Source organism: Oncorhynchus gorbuscha, linkage group LG09 (assembly GCF_021184085.1).
Source record: "Oncorhynchus gorbuscha isolate QuinsamMale2020 ecotype Even-year linkage group LG09, OgorEven_v1.0, whole genome shotgun sequence".
NCBI classification, from domain to species: domain Eukaryota; kingdom Metazoa; phylum Chordata; class Actinopteri; order Salmoniformes; family Salmonidae; genus Oncorhynchus; species Oncorhynchus gorbuscha.
Genome location: NC_060181.1, coordinates 99,323,873 through 99,349,156, shown reverse-complemented (window position 1 = coordinate 99,349,156; position 25,284 = coordinate 99,323,873). Strand labels below are relative to the sequence as shown.

Genomic DNA, 25,284 nt, shown 5'->3' with positions numbered 1-25,284 from the left:
ACACTACATAAAGAGAGACAACACGACACTACATAAAGAGAGACACCACAACACTACATAAAGAGAGACACCACAACACTACATAAAGAGAGACACCACAACACTACATAAAGAGAGACCTAAGACACCACAACACTACATAAAGAGAGACACCACAACACTACATAAAGACAGACACCACAACACTACATAAAGAGAGACAACACAACACTACATAAAGAGAGACACCACAACACCACATGAAGAGAGACACCACAACACTACATAAAGAGAGACACCACAACACTACATAAAGAGAGACAACACAACACTACATAAAGAGAGACACCACAACACTACATAAAGAGAGACACCACAACACTACATGAAGAGAGACACCACAACACTACATGAAGAGAGACACCACAACACTACATAAAGAGAGACCTAAGGCGACAACACAGCACGGTAGCAACACAACATGACAACACAGCACAGTAGCAACACATGACAACACAGCATGGTAGCAACACCACATGACAACACAGCATGGTAGCAACACCACATGACAACACAGCACGGTAGCAACACTACATGACAACACAGCACGGTAGCAACACATGACAACACAGCATGGTAGCAACACCACAAGACAACACAGTACGGTAGCACCACATGACAACACAGCATGGTAGCAACTCCACATGACAACACAGCATGGTAGCAACACATGACAACACAGCACGGTAGCAACTCCACATGACAACACAGCACGGTAGCAACACATGACAACACAGCACGGTAGCAACACCACATGACAACACAGCACGGTAGCAACACATGACAACACAGCACGGTAGCAACACCACATGACAACACAGCACGGTAGCAACACATGACAACACAGCACGGTAGCAACACAACATGACAACACAGCATGGTAACAACACATAACAACACAGCACAGTAGCAACTCCACATGACAACACAGCATGGTAGCAACACCACATGACAACACAGCATGGTAGCAACACATGACAACACAGCACGGTAGCAACACATGACAACACAGCATGGTAGCAACACCACATGACAACACAGCATGGTAGCAACACCACATGACAACACAGCATGGTAGCAACACCACATGACAACACAGCACGGTAGCAACACAACATGACAACACAGCATGGTAGCAACACATGACAACACAGCATGGTAGCAACACATGACAACACAGCATGGTAGCAACACAACATGACAACACAGCACGGTAGCAACACAACATGACAACACAGCATGGTAGCAACACCACATGACAACACAGCATGGTAGCAACACAACATGACAACACAGCATGGTAGCAACACCACATGACAACACAGCACGGTAGCAACACAACATGACAACACAGCATGGTAGCAACACCACATGACAACACAGCACGGTAGCAACACCACATGACAACACAGCACGGCAGCAACACCACATGACAACACAGCACGGTAGCAACACCACATGACAACACAGCACGGCAGCAACACCACATGACAACACAGCATGGTAGCAACACCACATGACAACACAGCATGGTAGAAACACATGACAACACAGCATGGTAGCAACACCACATGACAACACAGCATGGTAGCAACACATGACAACACAACACGGTAGCAACACCACATGACAACACAGCACGGTAGCAACACCACATGACAACACAGCATGGTAGCAACACCACATGACAACACAGCACGGTAGCAACACCACATGACAACACAGCACGGTAGCAACACCACATGACAACACAGTACGGTAGCACCACATGACAACACAGCATGGTAGCAACACCACATGACAACACAGCACGGTAGCAACACATGACAACACAGCACGGTAGCAACACATGACAACACAGCACGGTAGCAACACCACATGACAACACAGCATGGTAGCAACACATGACAACACAGCACGGTAGCAACACAACATGACAACACAGCATGGTAGCAACACATAACAACACAGCACGGTAGCAACTTCACATGACAACACAGCATGGTAGCAACACCACATGACAACACAGCATGGTAGCAACACATGACAACACAGCACGGTAGCAACACAACATGACAACACAGCATGGTAACAACACAACATGACAACACAGCACGGTAGCAACACCACATGACAACACAGCACGGTAGCAACACATGACAACACAGCATGGTAGCAACACATGACAACACAGCACGGTAGCAACACAACATGACAACACAGCATGGTAGCAACTCCACATGACAACACAGCACGGTAGCAACACAACATGACAACACAGCATGGTAGCAACACATGACAACACAGCATGGTAGCAACACATGACAACACAGCATGGTAGCAACACAACATGACAACACAGCACGGTAGCAACACAACATGACAACACAGCATGGTAGCAACACCACATGACAACACAGCATGGTAGCAACACAACATGACAACACAGCATGGTAGCAACACCACATGACAACACAGCACGGTAGCAACACAACATGACAACACAGCATGGTAGCAACACCACATGACAACACAGCACGGTAGCAACACCACATGACAACACAGCACGGCAGCAACACCACATGACAACACAGCACGGTAGCAACACCACATGACAACACAGCATGGTAGCAATACAACATGGTAGCAGCTCAAAAACATGGAACAAACATTATTGGGCCCAGACAACAGCACAAAGGGCAAGAAGGTTAGAGACAACAATACATCACGCGAAGCAGTCTGTCAACTGTCAGAAAAAGGGGTTTGTCTGAAATGGGACCCTATTCCCTTATGGGCCCTGGATAAATGTAGTGCCCTATTTATGGATAAAAGTAGTGCCCTATTTATGGAACAGAGTGCCATTTTAATGAGGGATTATCCACATATTTACCATCCATCACTCAATATTTATGTGTGCTTACAGTATGTGAGGTTGTGTGAAACTGCTCTGTGATACACAGTAGACACAATCTTTGATTTCCTAGAATAGGTGTGAAAATGTCTCGGCGGGGTCCCAAATGGAACCCTATTCCCTATCCTATAGTGCACTACTTTAGACCAGAGCCCATATGCACCCTGGTCAACAGTAGTGCACTACATAGGGAATAGGGTGCCATTTGAGCGTGAGCCCTGGCATGTCAGGAAGAACGTGTGGTGAGGGCCTAACGTGAGGGTATGAAGTGAAACTCACGTGAACTTTCTCCTTCCTTGAACTTTTGAAACACAAACAGCTTCGTACAAAGCATTAACCAATAGGGAGGGAATTAACACAGAGATTATACAAAGCATTAACCAATAGGGAGGGAATTAACACAGAAATTATACAAAGCATTAACCAATAGGGAGGGAATTAACACAGAGATTATACAAAGCATTAACCAATAGGGAGGGAATTAACACAGAGATTATACAAAGCATTAACCAATAGGGAGGGAGTCATTGTTATGGAACAACACAGAGATTATACAGTGTCGGTTAACACCCTTTAATACAAACATCCTGATTGGTAAAACTTTACTTAAAGCCCGTAAGAATAATGTATTCTGAAGCCGTTCCAATGCAGTATGAAACAGTTATAATGCAGTATGAAACAGTTCTAATGCAGTATGAAACAGTTCTAATGCAGTATGAAACAGTTCTAATGCAGTATGAAACAGTTCTAATGCAGTATGAAACAGTTCTAATGCAGTATGAAACAGTTCTAATGCAGTATGAAGCCATTCTAATGCAGTATGAAACATTTCTAATGCCGTATGAAGCCATTCTAATGCAGTATGAAGCCATTCTAATGCAGTATGAAACAGTTATAATGCAGTATGAAGCCATTCTAATGCAGTATGAAGCCATTCTAATGCAGTATGAAGCCATTCTAATGCAGTATGAAACAGTTCTAATGCAGTATGAAGCCATTCTAATGCAGTATGAAACACTTTAATGCAGTATGAAACAGTTCTAATGCAGTATGAAGCCATTCTAATGCAGTATGAAGCCATTCTAATGCAGTATGAAGCCATTCTAATGCAGTATGAAACAGTTCTAATGCAGTATGAAGCAATTCTAATGCAGTATGAAACACTTTAATGCAGTATGAAACAGTTCTAATGCAGTATGAAGCCATTCTAATGCAGTATGAAGCCATTCTAATGCAGTATGAAGCCATTCTAATGCAGTATGAAACAGTTCTAATGCAGTATGAAGCAGTTCTAAAGCAGTATGAAGCCATTCTAATGCAGTATGAAACAGTTCTAATGCAGTATAAAGCCATTCTAATGCAGTATGAAGCCATTCTAATGCAGTATGAAGCAGTTCTAATGCAGTATGAAGCCATTCTTATGCAGTATGAAGCCATTCTAATGCAGTATGAAGCTGTTCTAATGCAGTATGAAGCCATTCTAATGCAGTATGAAGCCATTCTAATGCAGTATGAAGCCATTCTAATGCAGTATGAAGCCGTTCCAATGCATCGTGAAGCCATTCTAATGCAGTATGAAGCCATTCTAATGCAGTATGAAGCCATTCTAATGCAGTATGAAGCCATTCTAATGCAGTATGAAGCCATTCTAATGCAGTATGAAGCCGTTCCAATGCATCGTGAAGCCATTCTAATGCAGTATGAAGCCATTCTAATGCAGTATGAAGCCATTCTAATGCAGTATGAAGCAATTCTAATGCAGTATGAAGCCATTCTAATGCAGTATGATGCCATTCTAATGCAGTATGAAGCCATTCTAATGCAGTATGAAGCCATTCTAATGCAGTATGAAGCCATTCTAATGCATCGTGAAGCCATTCTAATGCAGTATGAAGCCATTCTAATGCAGTATGAAGCCATTCTAATGCAGTATGAAGCCATTCTAATGCAGTATGAAGCCATTCTAATGCAGTATGAAGCCATTCTAATGCAGTATGAAGCCGTTCGAGCCGTTGAACGCGTAGTAGATTGATTGAAGTCCCAGATGGCACCCTATTCCCGACATAGTGCACAAAAGTAGTGCACGCACAGCCTTAGGAAGGTCAGCGTCAGAACCTTCCGGTGACTGGATACTGGACCCTCTGAGGAACTCTCTTCTCTCCCAGCTTTATGTTCAGGTATGTGCTCTGAGCAGACACTTCCTTCTTCAGCTTCCTCTGAGGAAAAAACATATCAACCCATTAGTAATAGAAGAATACAGGGTCATCTATACATACATTACCATCAGAATACAGGGTCATCTATACATACTATACATACATTACCATCAGAATACAGGGTCATCTATACATACATTACCATCAGAATACAGGGTCATCTATACATACTATACATACATTACCATCAGAATACAGTGTCATCTATACATACTATACATACATTACCATCAGAATACAGTGTCATCTATACATACATTACCATCAGAATACAGGGTCATCTATACATACTATACATACATTACCATCAGAATACAGTGTCATCTATACATACTATACATACATTACCATCAGAATACAGGGTCATCTATACATACATTACCATCAGAATACAGTGTCATCTATACATACATTACCATCAGAATACAGGGTCATCTATACATACTATACATACATTACCATCAGAATACAGTGTCATCTATACATACTATACATACATTACCATCAGAATACAGGGTCATCTATACATACATTACCATCAGAATACAGTGTCATCTATACATACTATACATACATTACCGTCAGAATACAGTGTCATCTATACATACATTACCGTCAGAATACAGGGTCATCTATACATACTATACATACATTACCATCAGAATACAGGGTCATCTATACATACATTACCATCAGAATACAGGGTCATCTATACATACTATACATACAATACATACATTACCATCAGAATACAGTGTCATCTATACATACTATACATACATTACCATCAGAATACAGTGTCATCTATACATACATTACCATCAGAATACAGGGTCATCTATACATACTATACATACATTACCATCAGAATACAGGGTCATCTATACATACTATACATACATTACCATCAGAATACAGGGTCATCTATACATACTATACATACATTACCATCAGAATACAGTGTCATCTATACATACATTACCATCAGAATACAGGGTCATCTATACATACATTACCATCAGAATACAGGGTCATCTATACATACATTACCATCAGAATACAGGGTCATCTATACATACTATACATACATTACCATCAGAATACAGTGTCATCTATACATACTATACATACATTACCATCAGAATACAGTGTCATCTATACATACATTACCATCAGAATACAGGGTCATCTATACATACTATACATACATTACCATCAGAATACAGGGTCATCTATACATACATTACCATCAGAATACAGGGTCATCTATACATACTATACATACATTACCATCAGAATACAGGGTCATCTATACATACATTACCATCAGAATACAGTGTCATCTATACATACATTACCATCAGAATACAGGGTCATCTATACATACTATACATACATTACCATCAGAATACAGGGTCATCTATACATACTATACATACATTACCATCAGAATACAGGGTCATCTATACATACTATACATACATTACCATCAGAATACAGGGTCATCTATACATACATTACCATCAGAATACAGGGTCATCTATACATACTATACATACATTACCATCAGAATACAGGGTCATCTATACATACATTACCATCAGAATACAGGGTCATCTATACATACTATACATACATTACCATCAGAATACAGGGTCATCTATACATACATTACCATCAGAATACAGGGTCATCTATACATACTATACATACATTACCATCAGAATACAGGGTCATCTATACATACATTACCATCAGAATACAGTGTCATCTATACATACATTACCATCAGAATACAGGGTCATCTATACATACTATACATACATTACCATCAGAATACAGGGTCATCTATACATACTATACATACATTACCATCAGAATACAGTGTCATCTATACATACTATACATACATTACCATCAGAATACAGGGTCATCTATACATACATTACCATCAGAATACAGGGTCATCTATACATACATTACCATCAGAATACAGGGTCATCTATACATACATTACCATCAGAATACAGGGTCATCTATACATACATTACCATCAGAATACAGTGTCATCTATACATACATTACCATCAGAATACAGGGTCATCTATACATACATTACCATCAGAATACAGGGTCATCTATACATACATTACCATCAGAATACAGGGTCATCTATACATACTATACATACATTACCATCAGAATACAGGGTCATCTATACATACATTACCATCAGAATACAGGGTCATCTATACATACATTACCATCAGAATACAGGGTCATCTATACATACTATACATACATTACCATCAGAATACAGTGTCATCTATACATACATTACCATCAGAATACAGGGTCATCTATACATACATTACCATCAGAATACAGGGTCATCTATACATACTATACATACATTACCATCAGAATACAGGGTCATCTATACATACTATACATACATTACCATCAGAATACAGGGTCATCTATACATACATTACCATCAGAATACAGGGTCATCTATACATACATTACCATCAGAATACAGGGTCATCTATACATACTATACATACATTACCATCAGAATACAGGGTCATCTATACATACTATACATACATTACCATCAGAATACAGGGTCATCTATACATACATTACCATCAGAATACAGGGTCATCTATACATACTATACATACATTACCATCAGAATACAGGGTCATCTATACATACATTACCATCAGAATACAGGGTCATCTATACATACTATACATACATTACCATCAGAATACAGGGTCATCTATACATACATTACCATCAGAATACATCTATATCAGTCTGTCTGACATGTTGTTATCAGCGCTAACTCCTAGCTCCACAATGAAATAGGGTGCAGGCCAGGCAGCGGGCTGTTAGCCAGCCTGCCAGCATAGTGGAGTCTGCCACTAGCACAGTCAGTGTAGTCAGCTCAGCTATCCCCATTGAGACCGTGTCTGTGCCTCGACCTAGGTTGGGCAAAACTAAACATGGCGGTGTTCGCCTTAGTAATCTCACTGGAATAAAGACCTCCTCCATTCCTGTCATTACTGAAAGAGATCATGATACCTCACATCTCAAAATAGGGCTACTTAATGTTAGATCCCTTACTTCAAAGGCAATTCTAGTCAATTAACTAATCACTGATCATAATCTTGATGTGATTGGCCTGACTGAAACATGGCTTAAGCCTGATGAATTTACTGTGTTAAATGAGGCCTCACCTCCTGGTTACACTAGTGACCATGTCCCCCGTGCATCGCGCAAAGGCGGAGGTGTTGCTAACATTTACGATAGCAAATTTCAATTTACAAAAAAAATAAATGACATTTTCGTCTTTTGAGCTTCTAGTCATGAAATCTATGCAGCCTACTCAATCACTTTTTATAGCTACTGTTTACAGGCCTCCCGGGCCATATACAGCGTTCCTCATTGAGTTCCCTGAATTACTATTGGACCTTGTAGTCATGGCAGATAATATTCACATATTTGGTGACTTTAATATTCACATGGAAAAGTCCACAGACCCACTCCAAAAGGCTTTCGGAGCCATCATCGACTCAGTGGGTTTTGTCCAACATGTCTCTGGACCCACTCACTGTCACAGTCACACGCTGGACCTAGTTTTGTTCCATGCAATAAATGTTGTGGATCTTAATGTTTTTCCTCATAATCCTGGACTATCGGACCACCATTTTATTACGTTTGCAATTGCAACAAATAATCTGCTCAGACCCGAACCAAGGAACATCAAAAGTCATGCTATAAATTCACAGACAACACAAAGATTCCTTGATGTCCTTCCAGAATCTCTCTGTCTACCCAAGGACGCCAGAGGACAAAAATCTGTTAACCACCTAACTGAGGAACTCAATTTAACCTTGTGTAATACCCTAGATGCAGTTGCACCCCTAAAAACTAAAAACATTTCTCATAAGAAACTAGCTCCCTGGTACACAGAAAATACCCGAGCTCTGAAGCAAGCTTCCAGAAAATTGGAACGGAAATGGCGCCACACCAAACTGGAAGTCTTCCGACTAGCTTGGAAAGACAGTACCGTGCAGTACCGAAGAGCCCTTACTGCTGCTCGATCATCCTATTTTCTAACTTAGTTGAGAAAAATAAGAACAATCCGAAATTCCTTTTTGATACTGTCGCAAAGCTAACTAAAAAGCAGCATTCCCCAAGAGAGGATGACTTTCACTTTAGCAGTGATAAATTCATGAACTTCTTTGAGGAAAAGATTATGATTATTAGAAAGCAAATTACGGACTCCTCTTTAAATCTGCGTATTCCTTCAAAGCTCAGTTGTCCTGAGTCTGCACAACTCTGCCAGGACCTAGGATCAAGAGAGACGCTCAAGTGTTTTAGTACTATATCTCTTGACACAATGATGAAAATAATCATGGCCTCTAAACCTTCAAGCTGCATACTGGACCCTATTCCAAATAAACTACTGAAAGAGCTGCTTCCTGTGCTTGGCCCTCCTATGTTGAACATAATAAATGGCTCTCTATCCACCGGATGTGTACCAAACTCACTAAAAGTGGCAGTAATAAAGTCTCTCTTGAAAAAGCCAAACCTTGACCCAGAAAATATAAAAAACTATCGGCCTATATCGAATCTTCCATTCCTATCAAATGTTTAGAGAAGGCTGTTGCGCAGCAACTCACTGCCTTCCTGAAGACAAACAATGTATACGAAATGCTTCAGTCTGGTTTTAGACCCCATCATAGCACTGAGACTGCACTTGTGAAGGTGGTAAATGACCTTTTAATGGCATCAGACTGAGGCTCTGCATCTGTCCTCGTGCTCCTAGACCTTAGTGCTGCTTTTGATACCATCGATCACCACATTCTTTTGGAGAGATTGGAAACCCAAATTGGTCTACACGGACAAGTTCTGGCCTGGTTTAGATCTTATCTGTCGGAAAGATATCAGTTTGTCTCTGTGAATGGTTTGTCCTCTGCCTCTGTACAGATGGGGTCTATGGCAACTGTGGACGGTCACAATAATGCTATTGAGAGGCTGTGACCCAGTATTAATGTTCTCATACATGATACTGTAAAAAGCATTCATGCAAAATACCATTACATTTTCTTTGTTCTCCTGTAGGATGATATCGAAACCTTCAACATTGTTACACTATGTGCAACTAACATGCAGTAGGACCACAGGTTAGACTACTGCAATGCTCTACTTTCCGGCCTCCCGGATAAAGCACTAAATAAACTTCAGTTAGTGCTAAATACGGCTGCTAGAATCCTGACTAGAACCAAAACATTTGATCATATTACTCCAGTGCTAGCCTCCCTACACTGGCTTCCTGTCAAGGCAAGGGCTGATTTCAAGGTTTTACTGCTAACCTACAAAGCATTACATGGGCTTGCTCCTACCCATCTCTCTGATTTGGTCCTGCCGTACATACCTACACGTACGCTACGGTCACAAGACGCAGGCCTCCTAATTGTCCCTAGAATTTCTAAGCAAACAGCTGGAGGCAGGGCTTTCTCCTATAGAGCTACATTTTTATGGAACGGTCTGCCTAACCATGTCAGAGACGCAAACTCGGTCTCAACCTTTAAGTCTTCACTGAAGACTCGTCTCTTCAGTGGGTCATATGATTGAGTGTAGTCTGGCCCAGGAGTGGGAAGGTGAACGGAAAGGCTCTGGAGTAACGAACCGCCCTTGCTGTCTCTGCCTGGCCGGTTCCCCTCTTTCCACTGGGATTCTATGCCTCTAACCTTATTACAGGGGCTGAGTCACTGGCTTACTGGGGCGCTCTCATGCCATCCCTGGAAGGGGTGCGTCACCTGAGTGGGTTGATTCACTGATGTGGTTATCCTGTCTGGGTTGGCGCCCCCCCCTTGGGTTGTGCCGTGCCGGAGATCTTTGTGGGCTATACTCAGCCTTGTCTCAGGATGGTAAGTTGGTGGTTGAAGATATCCCTCTAGTGGTGTGGGGGCTGTGATTTGGCAAAGTGGGTGGGGTTATATCCTTCCTGTTTGGGCCTGTCCGGGGGTGTCCTCGGATGGGGACACAGTGTCTCCTGACCCCTCCTGTCTCAGCCTCCAGTATTTATGCTGCAGTAGTTTATGTGTCGGGGGGCTAGGGTCAGTTTGTTATATCTGGAGTACTTCTCCTGTCCTATTCGGTGTCCTGTGTGAATCTAAGTGTGCGTTCTCTAATTCTCTCCTTCTCTCTTTCTTTCTCTCTCTCGGAGGACCTGAGCCCTAGGACCATGCTCCAGGACTACCTGACATGATGACTCCTTGCTGTCCCCAGTCCACCTGACTGTGCTGCTGCTCCAGTTTCAACCAACTGACCTGAGCCCTAGGACCATGCCCCAGGACTACCTGACATGATGACTCCTTGCTGTCCCCGGTCCACCTGACTGTGCTGCTGCTCCAGTTTCAACTGTTCTGCCTTATTATTATTGGACCATGCTGGTCATTTTGAACATTTGAACATCTTGGCCATGTTCTGTTATAATCTCCACCCGGCACAGCCAGAAGAGGACTGGCCACCCCACATAGCCTGGTTCCTCTCTTGGTTTCTTCCTAGGTTTTGGCCTTTCTAGGGAGTTTTTCCTAGCCACCGTGCTTCTACACCTGCATTGCTTGCTGTTTGGGGTTTTAGGCTGGGTTTCTGTACAGAACTTTGAGATATCAGCTGATGTACGAAGGGCTATATAAATAAATTTGATTTGATTTGATCAGTCTGTCTGACACGTTGCTGTCAGTCTGTCTGTCTGACACGTTGCTGTCAGTCTGTCTGTCTGTCATGTTTCTGTCAGTCTGTCTGACACGTTGTTATTTGTCTGTCTGTCATGTTTCTGTCAGTCTGTCTGACACGTTGCTGTCAGTCTGTCTGACACGTTGCTGTCAGTCTGTCTGTCTGTCTGACATGTTGCTGTCATTCTGTCTGACACTTTGCTGTCAGTCTGTCTGTCTGACATGTTGCTGTCTGTCTGTCTGACACGTTGCTGTCAGTCAGTCTGTCTGTCTGACATGTTGTTATCAGTCTGTCTGACATGTTGCTGTCAGTCTGTCTGACATGTTGTTATCAGTCTGTCTGACATGTTGTTATCAGTCTGTCTGACATGTTGTTATCAGTCTGTCTGACATGTTGCTGTCAGTCTGTCTGACATGTTGTTATCAGTCTGTCTGACATGTTGTTATCAGTCTGTCTGACATGTTGTTATCAGTCTGTCTGACATGTTGCTGTCAGTCTGTCTGTCTGTCTGACATGTTGTTATCAGTCTGTCTGACATGTTGTTATCAGTCTGTCTGACATGTTGTTATCAGTCTGTCTGACATGTTGCTGTCAGTCTGTCTGTCTGTCTGTCTGACATGTTGTTATCTGTCTGTCTGACATGTTGCTGTCAGTCTGTCTGACATGTTGCTGTCAGTCTGTCTGTCTGACATGTTGCTGTCAGTCTGTCTGTCTGACATGTTGCTGTCAGTCTGTCTGACATGTTGCTGTCAGTCTGTCTGTCTGACATGTTGCTGTCAGTCTGTCTGTCTGTCTGACACGTTGCTGTCAGTCTGTCTGCGTCCCAAATGACTGATTTTATGTGACAGTTGAAAAAAGACCTATCCAGACATTTTAAATTGTGTCGAGGATTACACTGACTGTTTTCTATCGTAGTTCCATAAAGTGCATGATGCAGTAAAGTGGCCTACCATAGGCTGCAATTTGGAACGCAGACTCTGTCATTGTGCCGGATCTACCTACCCAGATGAGGACGACGATGATGGTGAGGATGGTGCTGTAGAGGAGTAGCACCCCACATCCGACCAGCAGCAGACACAGAAGGAGGGGATTAGGATCCTCCACACAACTCTGTTCGGCCAGTGGATCATGGGGTTTCAGACACTGCTTCTCTGTGAACCAATCAGAACACACAAGAAGTCCGTAATAAGAAATAAGATCTGGGACCAGGCAAGGATAGTATGGTTCTGTTATAGATCTGGGACCAGGCTAGGATAGTATGGTTCTGTTATAGATCTGGGACCAGGCTAGGATAGTATGGTTCTGTTATAGATCTGGGACCAGGCTAGGATAGTATGATTCTGTTGTAGATCTGGGACCAGGCTAGGATAGTATGATTCTGTTGTAGATCTGGGACCAGGCTAGGATAGTATGATTCTGTTATAGATCTGGGACCAGGCTAGGATAGTATGGTACTGTTATAGATCTGGGACCAGGCTAGGATAGTATGGTTCTGTTATAGATCTGGGACCAGGCTAGGATAGTATGGTACTGTTATAGATCTGGGACCAGGCTAGGATAGTATGGTTCTGTTATAGATCTGGGATCATTCTAGGACAGTGTGTTTCTTTTATAGATTATGGAGCAGGCGAGGATAGTATCGTTCTGTTTTAGATCTGGGACCAGGCTAGGATAGTATGGTTCTGTTATAGATCTGGGACCAGGCTAGGATAGTATGGTTCTGTTATAGATCTGGGACCAGGCTAGGATAGTAGGGTTCTGTTATAGATCTGGGACCAGGCTAGGATAGTATGGTTCTGTTATAGATCTGGGACCAGGCTAGGATAGTAGGGTTCTGTTATAGATCTGGGACCAGGCTAGGATAGTATGATTCTGTTATAGATCTGGGACCAGGCTAGGATAGTATGGTACTGTTATAGATCTGGGACCAGGCTAGGATAGTATGGTTCTGTTATAGATCTGGGATCATTCTAGGACAGTGTGTTTCTTTTATAGATTATGGAGCAGGCGAGGATAGTATCGTTCTGTTTTAGATCTGGGACCAGGCTAGGATAGTATGGTTCTGTTATAGATCTGGGACCAGGCTAGGATAGTATGGTTCTGTTATAGATCTGGGACCAGGCTAGGATAGTATGGTTCTGTTATAGATCTGGGACCAGGCTAGGATAGTATGGTTCTGTTATAGATCTGGGACCAGGCTAGGATAGTATGGTTCTGTTATTGATCTGGGACCAGGCTAGGATAGTATGGTTCTGTTATTGATCTGGGACCAGGCTAGGATAGTATGGTTCTGTTATAGATCTGGGACCAGGATAGGATAGTATGGTTCTGTTATAGATCTGGGACCAGGCTAGGATAGTATGGTTCTGTTATAGATCTGGGACCAGGATAGGATAGTATGGTTCTGTTATAGATCTGGGACCAGGCTAGGATAGTATGATTCTGTTATAGATCTGGGACCAGGCTAGGATAGTATGGTTCTGTTATAGATCTGGGACCAGGCTAGGATAGTATGGTTCTGTTATAGATCTGGGACCAGGCTAGGATAGTATGTGTCATGTATTGTATTGTCATGTCTTGTCCCTGTGCTTTCTCTTCTCTTCGTTTCCCCCTGCTGGTCTTATTAGGTTTCTTTCTCTCTCTCTATTCCTCTCTCTCTCTATCGTTCCGTTCCTGCTCCCAGCTGTTCCTCATTCTCCTAACGACCTTGTTTACTCTTTCACACCTGTCCCCTATTTTGCCCTCTGATTAAGTCTCTATTTCTCTCTCTGTTTCTGCTTCTGTCCTTGTCGGATTCTTGTTTGCTGTTTGCTTTGCTTTTGTTCCGTCCAGTTGTATTCTGTCTCGTCATCAGATACTACGTGTGAGCAGGTGTCTCTATCCTCTACGGCCCGCGCCTACCCGAAGGGACCTGCAGTCTGTTGCCACTAGCCCTGCCACTCTCCTCAACAACTAGAAGGGGGACTCTCCTGTTAAACTAGAGGATTTGTGTTTTCCCTGTTTGGACTTCCCCTGTAATGATTGAGGAGTTATGTTTTCCCTGTTTGGACATTAAAAGACTCTGTTTCCGTTATATCGCTTTTGGGTCCTCACTCACCTGCATAACAGTATGGTTCTGTTATAGATCTGGGACCAGGCTAGGATAGTATGGTTCTGTTATAGATCTGGGACCAGGCTAGGATAGTATTGTTCTGTTAATGATCTGGGACCAGGTGTGGATAGTGTGGGTCTGTTAATGATCTGGGGCCAGGCTAGGATTGTATGGTTCTGTTATAGATATGGGACCAGGCTAGGATAGTATGGTTCTGTTATAGATCTGGGACCAGGCTAGGATGGTATGGTTCTGTTATTGATCTGGGACCAGGCTAGGATAGTATGGTTATGTTATAGATCTGGGACAAGAATAGAATTGTATGGTTATGTTGTAGATATGGGACCAGGCTAGGATAGTATGGTTCTGGTAATGATCTGGGACCAGGCTAGGATAGTATTGTTCTGTTAATGATCTGGGGCCAGGCGTGGATAGTGTGGGTCTGTTAATGATCTGGGGCCAGGCTAGGATTGTATGGTTCTGTTATAGATATGGGACCAGGCTAGGATAGTATGGTTCTGTTATAGATCTGGGACCAGGCTAGGATTGTATGGTTCTGTTATTGATCTGGGACCAGGCTAGGATAGTATGGTTATGTTATAGATCTGGGACCAGGCTAGGATATTATGGTTCTGTTAAAGATCTGGGACCAGGCTAGGATAATATGGTTCTGTTATAGATCTGGGACCAGGCTGGGATTGTATGGTTCTGTTATAGATCTGGGACCAGGCTAGGATCTCATGGTTCTGTTATAGATCTGGGACCAGGCTAGGATTGTATGGTTCTGTTATAGATCTGGGACCAGGCTAGGATCTCATGGTTCTGTTATAGATCTGGAACCAGGCTAGGATCTCATGGTTCTGTTATAGATCATGGACCAGGCTAGGATAGTATGGTTCTGTTATTGATCTGGGACCAGGCTAGGATAGTATGGTTCTGTTATAGATCTGGGTCCAGGCTAGGAATGTATGGTTCTGTTAAAGATCTGGGACCAGGCTAGGATAGTAGGGTTCTGTTATAGATCTGGGACCAGGCTAGGATAGTATGGTTCTGTTAAAGATCTGGGACCAGGCTAGGATAATATGGTTCTGTTATAGATCTGGGACCAGGCTGGGATTGTATGGTTCTGTTATAGATCTGGGACCAGGCTAGGATCTCATGGTTCTGTTATAGATCTGGGACCAGGCTAGGATAATATGGTTCTGTTATAGATCTGGGACCAGGCTAGGATAGTATGGTTCTGTTATAGATCTGGGACCAGGCTAGGATAGTATTGTTCTGTTATAGATCTGGGACCAGGCTAGGAATGTATGGTTCTGTTAATGATCTGGGACCAGGCTAGGAATGTATGGTTCTGTTAATGATCTGGGACCAGGCTAGGATAGTATGGTTCTGTTATAGATATGGGACCAGGCTAGGATAGTATGGTTCTGTTATAGATCTGGGACCAGGCTAGGATAGTATGGTTCTGTTGTAGATCTGGGACCAGGCTAGGATAGTATGGTTCTGTTATAGATCTGGGACCAGGCTAGGATAGTATGGTTCTGTTGTAGATATGGGACCAGGCTAGGATCGTATGGTTCTGTTATAGATATGGGACCAGGCTAGGATCGTATGGTTCTGTTATAGATCTGGGACCAGGCTAGGAATGTATGGTTCTGTTAATGATCTGGGACCAGGCTAGGAATGTATGGTTCTGTTAATGATCTGGGGCCAGGCTAGGATAGTATGGTTATGTTATAGATCTGGGACCAGGCTAGGATAGTATGGTTCTGTTATAGATCTGGGACCAGGCTAGGATAGTATGATTCTGTTATAGATCTGGGACCAGGCTAGGATAGTATGATTCTGTTATAGATCTGGGACCAGGCTAGGATTGTATGGTTCTGTTATAGATCTGGGACCAGGCTAGGATTGTATGGTTCTGTTATAGATCTGGGACTAGGCTAGTATAGTATGGTTCTGTTATAGATCTAGCACCAGGCTAGGATCGTATGGTTCTGTTATAGATCTGGGACTAGGCTAGGATAGTATGGTTCTGCTATAGATCTGGGACCAGGCTAGGATAGTATGGTTCTGTTATTGATCTGGGACCAGGCTAGGATAGTATGATTCTGTTATAGATCTGGGTCCAGGCTAGGATAGTATGGTTCTGTTATAGATCTGGGACCAGGCTAGGATAGTATGGTTCTGTTATTGATCTGGGACCAGGCTAGGATAGTATGGTTCTGTTATAGATCTGGGACCAGGCTAAGATAGTCTGGTTCTGTTATAGATCTGGGACCAGGCTAAGATAGTCTGGTTCTGTTATAGATCTGGGACCAGGCTAAGATAGTATGGTTCTGTTATAGATCTGGGACCAGGTTAAGATAGTCTGGTTCTGTTATAGATCTGGGACCAGGCTAAGATAGTCTGGTTGTGTTATAGATCTGGGACCAGGCTAAGATAGTCTGGTTCTGTTATAGATCTGGGACCAGGCTAAGATAGTATGGTTCTGTTATAGATCTGGGACCAGGCTAAGATAGTCTGGTTGTGTTATAGATCTGGGACCAGGCTAAGATAGTCTGGTTGTGTTATAGATCTGGGACCAGGCTAGGATAGTCTGGTTGTGTTATAGATCTCGGACCAGGTCAGTTCATTTGTGCAGTGCATCATCTTTGTATTCAGTCCCTTACCTGTTATCAGTAGAGTGTGAACAGAATCCACTTCATAAGGGGGTGACCACAGCCTCTCTGCTCTGCAGATGTACAGTCCTGTTCCATTGACCGTGAACACATAGTGGTTGGTTAGGTTGTGGGTCAGGTTCTGTTCAGCTGGGTAGAACTGGACCCAGGTGTCTGATTGGTTGTTTCTGGTGTGATTCTGGTTCCTCTTGAGCACTGTGGTGTGAACGAGGGACCGGTTCAAAGAGAGGTGGAATCTCAGATCGTCTCCTGTCATGTTGGGGCAGGAGATGGACACTCTGCTGTGGAGAGATACACTCTGTATGGACAGAGGTCTGTCTGTATGGGGAAACAAGGAGGGTGGGTTAAGTGACTATGACATGATAGAGGGCAGGAACCTGTTTCTGTCGTGAGGCAGCTTGATGTATCAGTACACCCCACTGGACAGGACACTAGTCTATCTCCTGTTTCTGTAGTGTGAGGCAGCTTGATGTACAGTACACCCCACTGGACAGGACACTAGTCTATCTCCTGTTTCTGTAGTGTGAGGCAGATTGATGTAGAGTACACCCCACTGGACAGGACACTAGTATATCTCCTGTTTCTGTCGTGAGGCAGATTGATGTAGAGTACACCCCACTGGACAGGACACTAGTCTATCTCCTGTTTCTGTCGTGAGGCAGATTGATGTAGAGTACACCCCACTGGACAGGACACTAGTCTATCTCCTGTTTCTGTAGTGTGAGGCAGATTGATGTAGAGTACACCCCACTGGACAGGACACTAGTCTATCTCCTGTTTCTGTAGTGTGAGGCAGATTGATGTAGAGTACACCCCACTGGACAGGACACTAGTCTATCTCCTGTTTCTGTCGTGAGGCAGATTGATGTAGAGTACACCCCACTGGACAGGACACTAGTCTATCTCCTGTTTCTGTAGTGTGAGGCAGATTGATGTAGAGTACACCCCACTGGACAGGACACTAGTCTATCTCCTGTTTCTGTCGTGAGGCAGATTGATGTAGAGTACACCCCACTGGACAGGACACTAGTCTATCTCCTGTTTCTGTCGTGAGGCAGATTGATGTAGAGTACACCCCACTGGACAGGACACTAGTCTATCTCCTGTTTCTGTCGTGAGGCAGATTGATGTAGAGTACACCCCACTGGACAGGACACTAGTCTATCTCCTGTTTCTGTCGTGAGGCAGATTGATGTAGAGTACACCCCACTGGACAGGACACTAGTCTATCTCCTGTTTCTGTCGTGAGGCAGATTGATGTAGAGTACACCCCACTGGACAGGACACTAGTCTATCTCCTGTTTCTGTCGTGAGGCAGATTGATGTAGAGTACACCCCACTGGACAGGACACTAGTCTATCTCCTGTTTCTGTCGTGAGGCAGATTGATGTAGAGTACACCCCACTGGACAGGACACTAGTCTATCTCCTGTTTCTGTCGTGAGGCAGATTGATGTAGAGTACACCCCACTGGACAGGACACTAGTCTATCTCCTGTTTCTGTCGTGAGGCAGATTGATGTAGAGTACACCCCACTGGACAGGACACTAGTCTATCTCCTGTTTCTGTCGTGAGGCAGATTGATGTAGAGTACACCCCACTGGACAGGACACTAGTTTGGTGGGTTAGGAACTTTAGTATTATTTTACGTCTGCACTGTTGGGATAGTGACGTCACGTTCCAGAAGAATCTACAGTACTAGTATGTGACACAGAGATGTGAAGAACCACTGTGCAGCAGTTGTTTACATCATACCTCACTCCATCCTGTTTGCTCAGCCAGGAAGTGGTTGCCACATTACATCTCTGAACCTTTTGTTGTTTGATTATAAAGATAAAATGAACCCATCTGTGACTGCAACATTCAATATCAGAAAAAACATTGTGAACCCTCTTCTCTCTCTGAAGAGTTTAATTCCAAAACGCTATATATCCATTTTCAGAAATGTTGGTAAATTAGCTTTTATTGTTATAAGAAGTTATGAAATGTAACATTGTTATCAGGAAATATTCCAAAAGGATAGAAATAAACTCGTGCTGCCGGTGCTGCCGGTGCTGCTGGTGCTGCCGGTGCTGCCGGTGCAGCTGGTGCTGCCGGTGCTGCTGGTGCTGCCTGTGCCAGTCTGTGACCAGTCTGTGATGGTGCTGAGGTCAGGCAGACAGGGGGATACCAGTCTGTGATGGTGCTGAGGTCAGGCAGTCAGGGGGAGACCAGTCTGTGATGGTGCTGAGGTCAGGCAGACAGGGGGAGACCAGTCTGTGATGGTGCTGAGGTCAGGCAGTCAGGGGGAGACCAGTCTGTGATGGTGCTGAGGTCAGGCAGTCAGGGGGAGACCAGTCTGTGATGGTGCTGAGGTCAGGCAGTCAGGGGGAGACCAGTCTGTGATGGTGCTGAGGTCAGGCAGTCAGGGGGAGACCAGTCTGTGATGGTGCTGAGGTCAGGCAGTCAGGGGGAGACCAGTCTGTGATGGTGCTGAGGTTATGCAGACAGAGGGAGACCAGTCTGTGATGGTGCTGAGGTCAGGCAGACAGAGGGAGACCAGTCTGTGATGGTGCTGAGGTCAGGCAGACAGGGGGAGACCAGTCTGTGATGGTGCTGAGGTCAGGCAGACAGGGGGAGACCAGTCTGTGATGGTGCTGAGGGCAGGCAGACAGGGGGAGACCAGTCTGTGATGGTGCTGAGGTCAGGCAGACAGAGGGAGACCAGTCTGTGATGGTGCTGAGGTTATGCAGACAGGGGGAGACCAGTCTGTGATGGTGCTGAGGTCAGGCAGACAGGGGGAGACCAGTCTGTGATGGTGCTGAGGGCAGGCAGACAGGGGGAGACCAGTCTGTGATGGTGCTGAGGTTATGCAGACAGGGGGAGACCAGTCTGTGATGGTGCTGAGGTTATGCAGTCAGGGGGAGACCAGTCTGTGATGGTGCTGAGGTTATGCAGTCAGGGGGATACCAGTCTGTGATGGTGCTGAGGTTATGCAGTCAGGGGGAGACCAGTCTGTGATGGTGCTGAGGTTATGCAGTCAGGGGGAGACCAGTCTGTGATGGTGCTGAGGTTATGCAGTCAGGGGGAGACCAGTCTGTGATGGTGCTGAGGTTATGCAGACAGGGGGAGACCAGTCTGTGATGGTGCTGAGGTTATGCAGTCAGGGGGAGACCAGTCTGTGATGGTGCTGAGGTTATGCAGTCAGGGGGAGACCAGTCTGTGATGGTGCTGAGGTCAGGCAGTCAGGGGGAGACCAGTCTGTGATGGTGCTGAGGTCAGGCAGTCAGGGGGAGACCAGTCTGTGATGGTGCTGAGGTCAGGCAGTCAGGGGGAGACCAGTCTGTGATGGTGCTGAGGTCAGGCAGACAGGGGGAGACCAGTCTGTGACAGACGTGACGTGAATTTTTTGCAGATACTCAAGACCACCTTGACTCCACACACAGAGATAATAATAATAATAATAATAATAATAATAATAATAATAATAATAATAATAATAATAATAATAATAATAATGCGTACAAAGCTCTCCCTCGCCCTCCATTCTGCAAATATGACCATAACTCTATCTTCCCGATTACTGTTTACAAGTAAAAACTCAAACAGGAAGTACCAGTGACGCGCTCAATATGGAAGTGGTCTGATGACACGGATGCTACACTACAGGACTGTTTCCCTGGCACAGACTGGAATATGAGGCGAATACCACATCAGTAACCAGATTCATTAATTATTTAGAGTCTTAGACACAGACTGGAATATGAGGCGTAAACCACATCAGTAACCAGCTTCATTAATTATTTAGAGTCTTAGACACAGACTGGAATATGAGGTGAATACCACATCAGTAACCAGCTTCATTAATTATTTAGAGTCTTAGACACAGACTGGAATATGAGGTGAATACCACATCAGTAACCAGCTTCATTAATTATTTAGAGTCTAAGACACAGACTGGAATATGAGGTGTATACCACATCAGTAACCAGATTCATTAATTATTTAGAGTCTAAGACATTGGGGGGGGGGGTGCTAGGCTGACATATAATTAGGTTACAGGAATATGTTACAGGATTGAGAAGTATATCCCCTTAGCAGGGTTGGGGAGTAAGGGATTACAAAAAATAGTAACTGTACTCTGTTAAACTACCAGCATCAATATTGTAATCAGATTACAGATACTTCTGAAAAACTAGATCATTACTGAGAGGATTACTTTTAAATTCAGAAAGGATGTTTGCAAAAAAATATATTTTACACTTTGTAAATCTGTTTTCTCAATGACATTCACATCAAAGGAGCAAATTTAAGTTTGTTCCACCTGAGTGAGTTTGACCACCAATCAGAGACCACTATGATGACACACCAAATTATAACCACCAATCAGAGACCACTATGATGACACACCAAATTATAACCACCAATCAGAGACCACTATGATGACACACCAAATTATAACCACCAGTCAGAGACCACTATGATGACACACCAAATTATAACCACCAATCAGAGACCACTATGATGACACACCAAATTATAACCACCAATCAGAGACCACTATGATGACACACCAAATTATAACCACCAATCAAAGACCACTATGATGACACACCAAATGATGACCACCAATCAGAGACCACTATGATGACACACCAAATTATAACCACCAATCAGAGACCACTATGATGACACACCAAATTATAACCACCAATCAGAGACCACTATGTTGACACACCAAATTATAACCACCAATCAGAGACCACTATGATGACACACCAAATGATGACCACCAATCAGAGACCACTATGATGACACACCAAATTATAACCACCAATCAGAGACACTATGATGACACACCAAATGATGACCACCTATCAGAGACCACTATGATGACATACCAAATGTGTTTGATGGATGCGGGAAAAGAGCACGAATATGTTTTTGTAGGCTACAGTCCAAGCTTTGTCTTCCAATGGTGCGACTGCTGTCGGCATCCAAAGATTTTCCAATTTGAATAAACGCTTGGAGGTAAGGATGACAGCAGTGGTGTAGGATGACAGCAGTGGTGAAGGATGACAGCAGTGGTGAAGGTTGACAGCAGTTGTGAAGGATGACAGCAGTGGTGAAGGTTGACAGCAGTGGTGTAGGATGAGAGCAGTGGTGTAGGATGACAGCAGTGGTGAAGGATGACAGCAGTGGTGTAGGATGACAGCAGTGGTGAAGGATGACAACAGTGGTGTAGGATGAGAGCAGTGGTGTAGGATGACAGCAGTGGTGAAGGATGACAGCAGTGGTGAAGGATGACAGCAGTGGTGTAGGATGACAGCAGTGGTGAAGGATGACAGCAGTGGTGAAGGATGACAGCAGTGGTGAAGGATGACAGCAGTGGTGTAGGATGACAGCAGTAAGGATGACAGCAGTGGTGAAGGATGACAGCAGTGGTGTAGGATGACAGCAGTAAGGATGACAGCAGTGGTGAAGGATGACAGCAGTAAGGATGACAGCAGTGGTGAAGGATGACAGCAGTGGTGTAGGATGACAGCAGTGGTGTAGGATGACAGCAGTAAGGATGACAGCAGTGGTGAAGGATGACAGCAGTGGTGTAGGATGACAGCAGTGGTGAAGGATGACAGCAGTGGTGAAGGATGACAGCAGTGTGGTCTACAGCGATACAGATATCACTTGTTATTGATATCTACATAGGGCATTGATATGAATCACACTGCTGTTCTCTCATTTAGCTATTTGTGCCTTACGGGTTGTGGACGGCTGTTGACAAATCTAAATGTGTATTTGAACCCAATATTGGTTCAATTCAAGAGGTTTAAGCTGCCTATCAATCATTGTTTTTAAACCAGTGGACAGCCAGTGAAAAAGGCGCTCTTGCAAACATTTAACATTTACATTTAAGTAATTTAGCAGACACTCTTATCCAGAGCGACTTACAAATTGGTGCATTCACCTTATGACATCCAGTGGAACAGTCACTTTACAATAGTGCATCTAAAACTTAAGGGGGGGTGAGAGGGATTACTTATCCTATCCTAGGTATTCCTTAAAGAGGTGGGGTTTCAGGTGTCTCCGGAAGGTGGTGATTGACTCCGCTGTCCTGGCGTCGTGAGGGAGTTTGTTCCACCATTGAGGGGCCAGGGCAGCGAACAGTTTTGACTGGGCTGAGCGGGAGCTGTACTTCCTCAGTGGTAGGGAGGCGAGCAGGCCAGAGGTGGATGAACGCAGTGCCCTTGTTTGGGTGTAGGGCCTGATCAGAGCCTGGAGGTACTGAGGTGCCGTTCCCCTCACAGCTCCGTAGGCAAGCACCATGGTCTTGTAGCGGATGTGAGCTTCAACTGGAAGCCAGTGGAGAGAACGGAGGAGCGGGGTGACGTGAGAGAACTTGGGAAGGTTGAACACCAGACGGGCTGCGGCGTTCTGGATGAGTTGAAGGGGTTTAATGGCACAGGCAGGGAGCCCAGCCAACAGCGAGTTGCAGTAATCCAGACGGGAGATGACAAGTGCCTGGATTAGGACCTGCGCCGCTTCCTGTGTGAGGCAGGGTCGTACTCTGCGGATGTTGTAGAGCATGAACCTACAGGAACGGGCCACCGCCTTGATGTTGGTTGAGAACGACAGGGTGTTGTCCAGGATCACGCCAAGGTTCTTGGCGCTCTGGGAGGAGGACACAATGGAGTTGTCAACTGTGATGGCGAGATCATGGAACGGGCAGTCCTTCCCCGGGAGGAAGAGCAGCTCCGTCTTGCCGAGGTTCAGCTTGAGGTGGTGATCAGTCATCCACACTGATATGTCTGCCAGACATGCAGAGATGCGATTCGCCACCTGGTCATCAGAAGGGGGAAAGGAGAAGATTAATTGTGTGTCGTCTGCATAGCAATGATAAGAGAGACCATGTGAGGTTATGACAGAGCCAAGTGACTTGGTGTATAGCGAGAATAGGAGAGGGCCAAGAACAGAGCCCTGGGGGACACCAGTGGTGAGAGCGCGTGGTGAGGAGACAGATTCTCGCCACGCCACCTGGTAGGAGCGACCTGTCAGGTAGGACGCAATCCAAGCGTGGGCCGCGCCGGAGATGCCCAACTCGGAGAGGGTGGAGAGGAGGATCTGATGGTTCACAGTATCGAAGGCAGCCGATAGATCTAGAAGGATGAGAGCAGAGGAGAGAGAGTTAGCTTTAGCAGTGCGGAGCGCCTCCGTGATACAGAGGAGAGCAGTCTCAGTTGAATGACTAGTCTTGAAACCTGACTGATTTGGATCAAGAAGGTCATTCAGAGAGAGATAGCGGGAGAGCTGGCCAAGGACGGCACGTTCAAGAGTTTTGGAGAGAAAAGAAAGAAGGGATACTGGTCTGTAATTGTTGACATCGGAGGGATCGAGTGTAGGTTTTTTCAGAAGGGGTGCAACTCTCGCTCTCTTGAAGACGGAAGGGACGTAGCCAGCGGTCAGGGATGAATTGATGAGCGAGGTGAGGTAAGGGAGAAGGTCTCCGGAAATGGTCTGGAGAAGAGAGGAGGGGATAGGGTCAAGCGGGCAGGTTGTTGGGCGGCCGGCCGTCACAAGACGCGAGATTTCATCTGGAGAGAGAGGGGAG

The 25,284-nt window shown here is 44.5% G+C and overlaps 1 protein-coding gene across 2 annotated transcripts in view; it reads right to left on the bottom strand.

The window, feature by feature from the left end:
• Window positions 1-3,507: 3,507 nt before the first annotated feature.
• LOC124044313 (T-cell-specific surface glycoprotein CD28-like) overlaps window positions 3,508-25,284 on the bottom strand; it is a 31,415-nt gene continuing 9,638 nt past the window's right edge. For both annotated transcript variants that reach the window (XM_046363972.1, XM_046363973.1), the window contains exons 2-4: window positions 17,692-18,018; window positions 12,928-13,076; window positions 3,508-5,166 (exon numbers count right to left, since the gene is read on the bottom strand). In XM_046363972.1, coding sequence (XP_046219928.1) covers window positions 3,950-4,933 — 984 coding nt within the window. In that variant the 5' untranslated portion in view covers window positions 4,934-5,166; window positions 12,928-13,076; window positions 17,692-18,018 and the 3' untranslated portion in view covers window positions 3,508-3,949. The remainder of the gene's footprint in view (window positions 5,167-12,927; window positions 13,077-17,691; window positions 18,019-25,284) is intronic.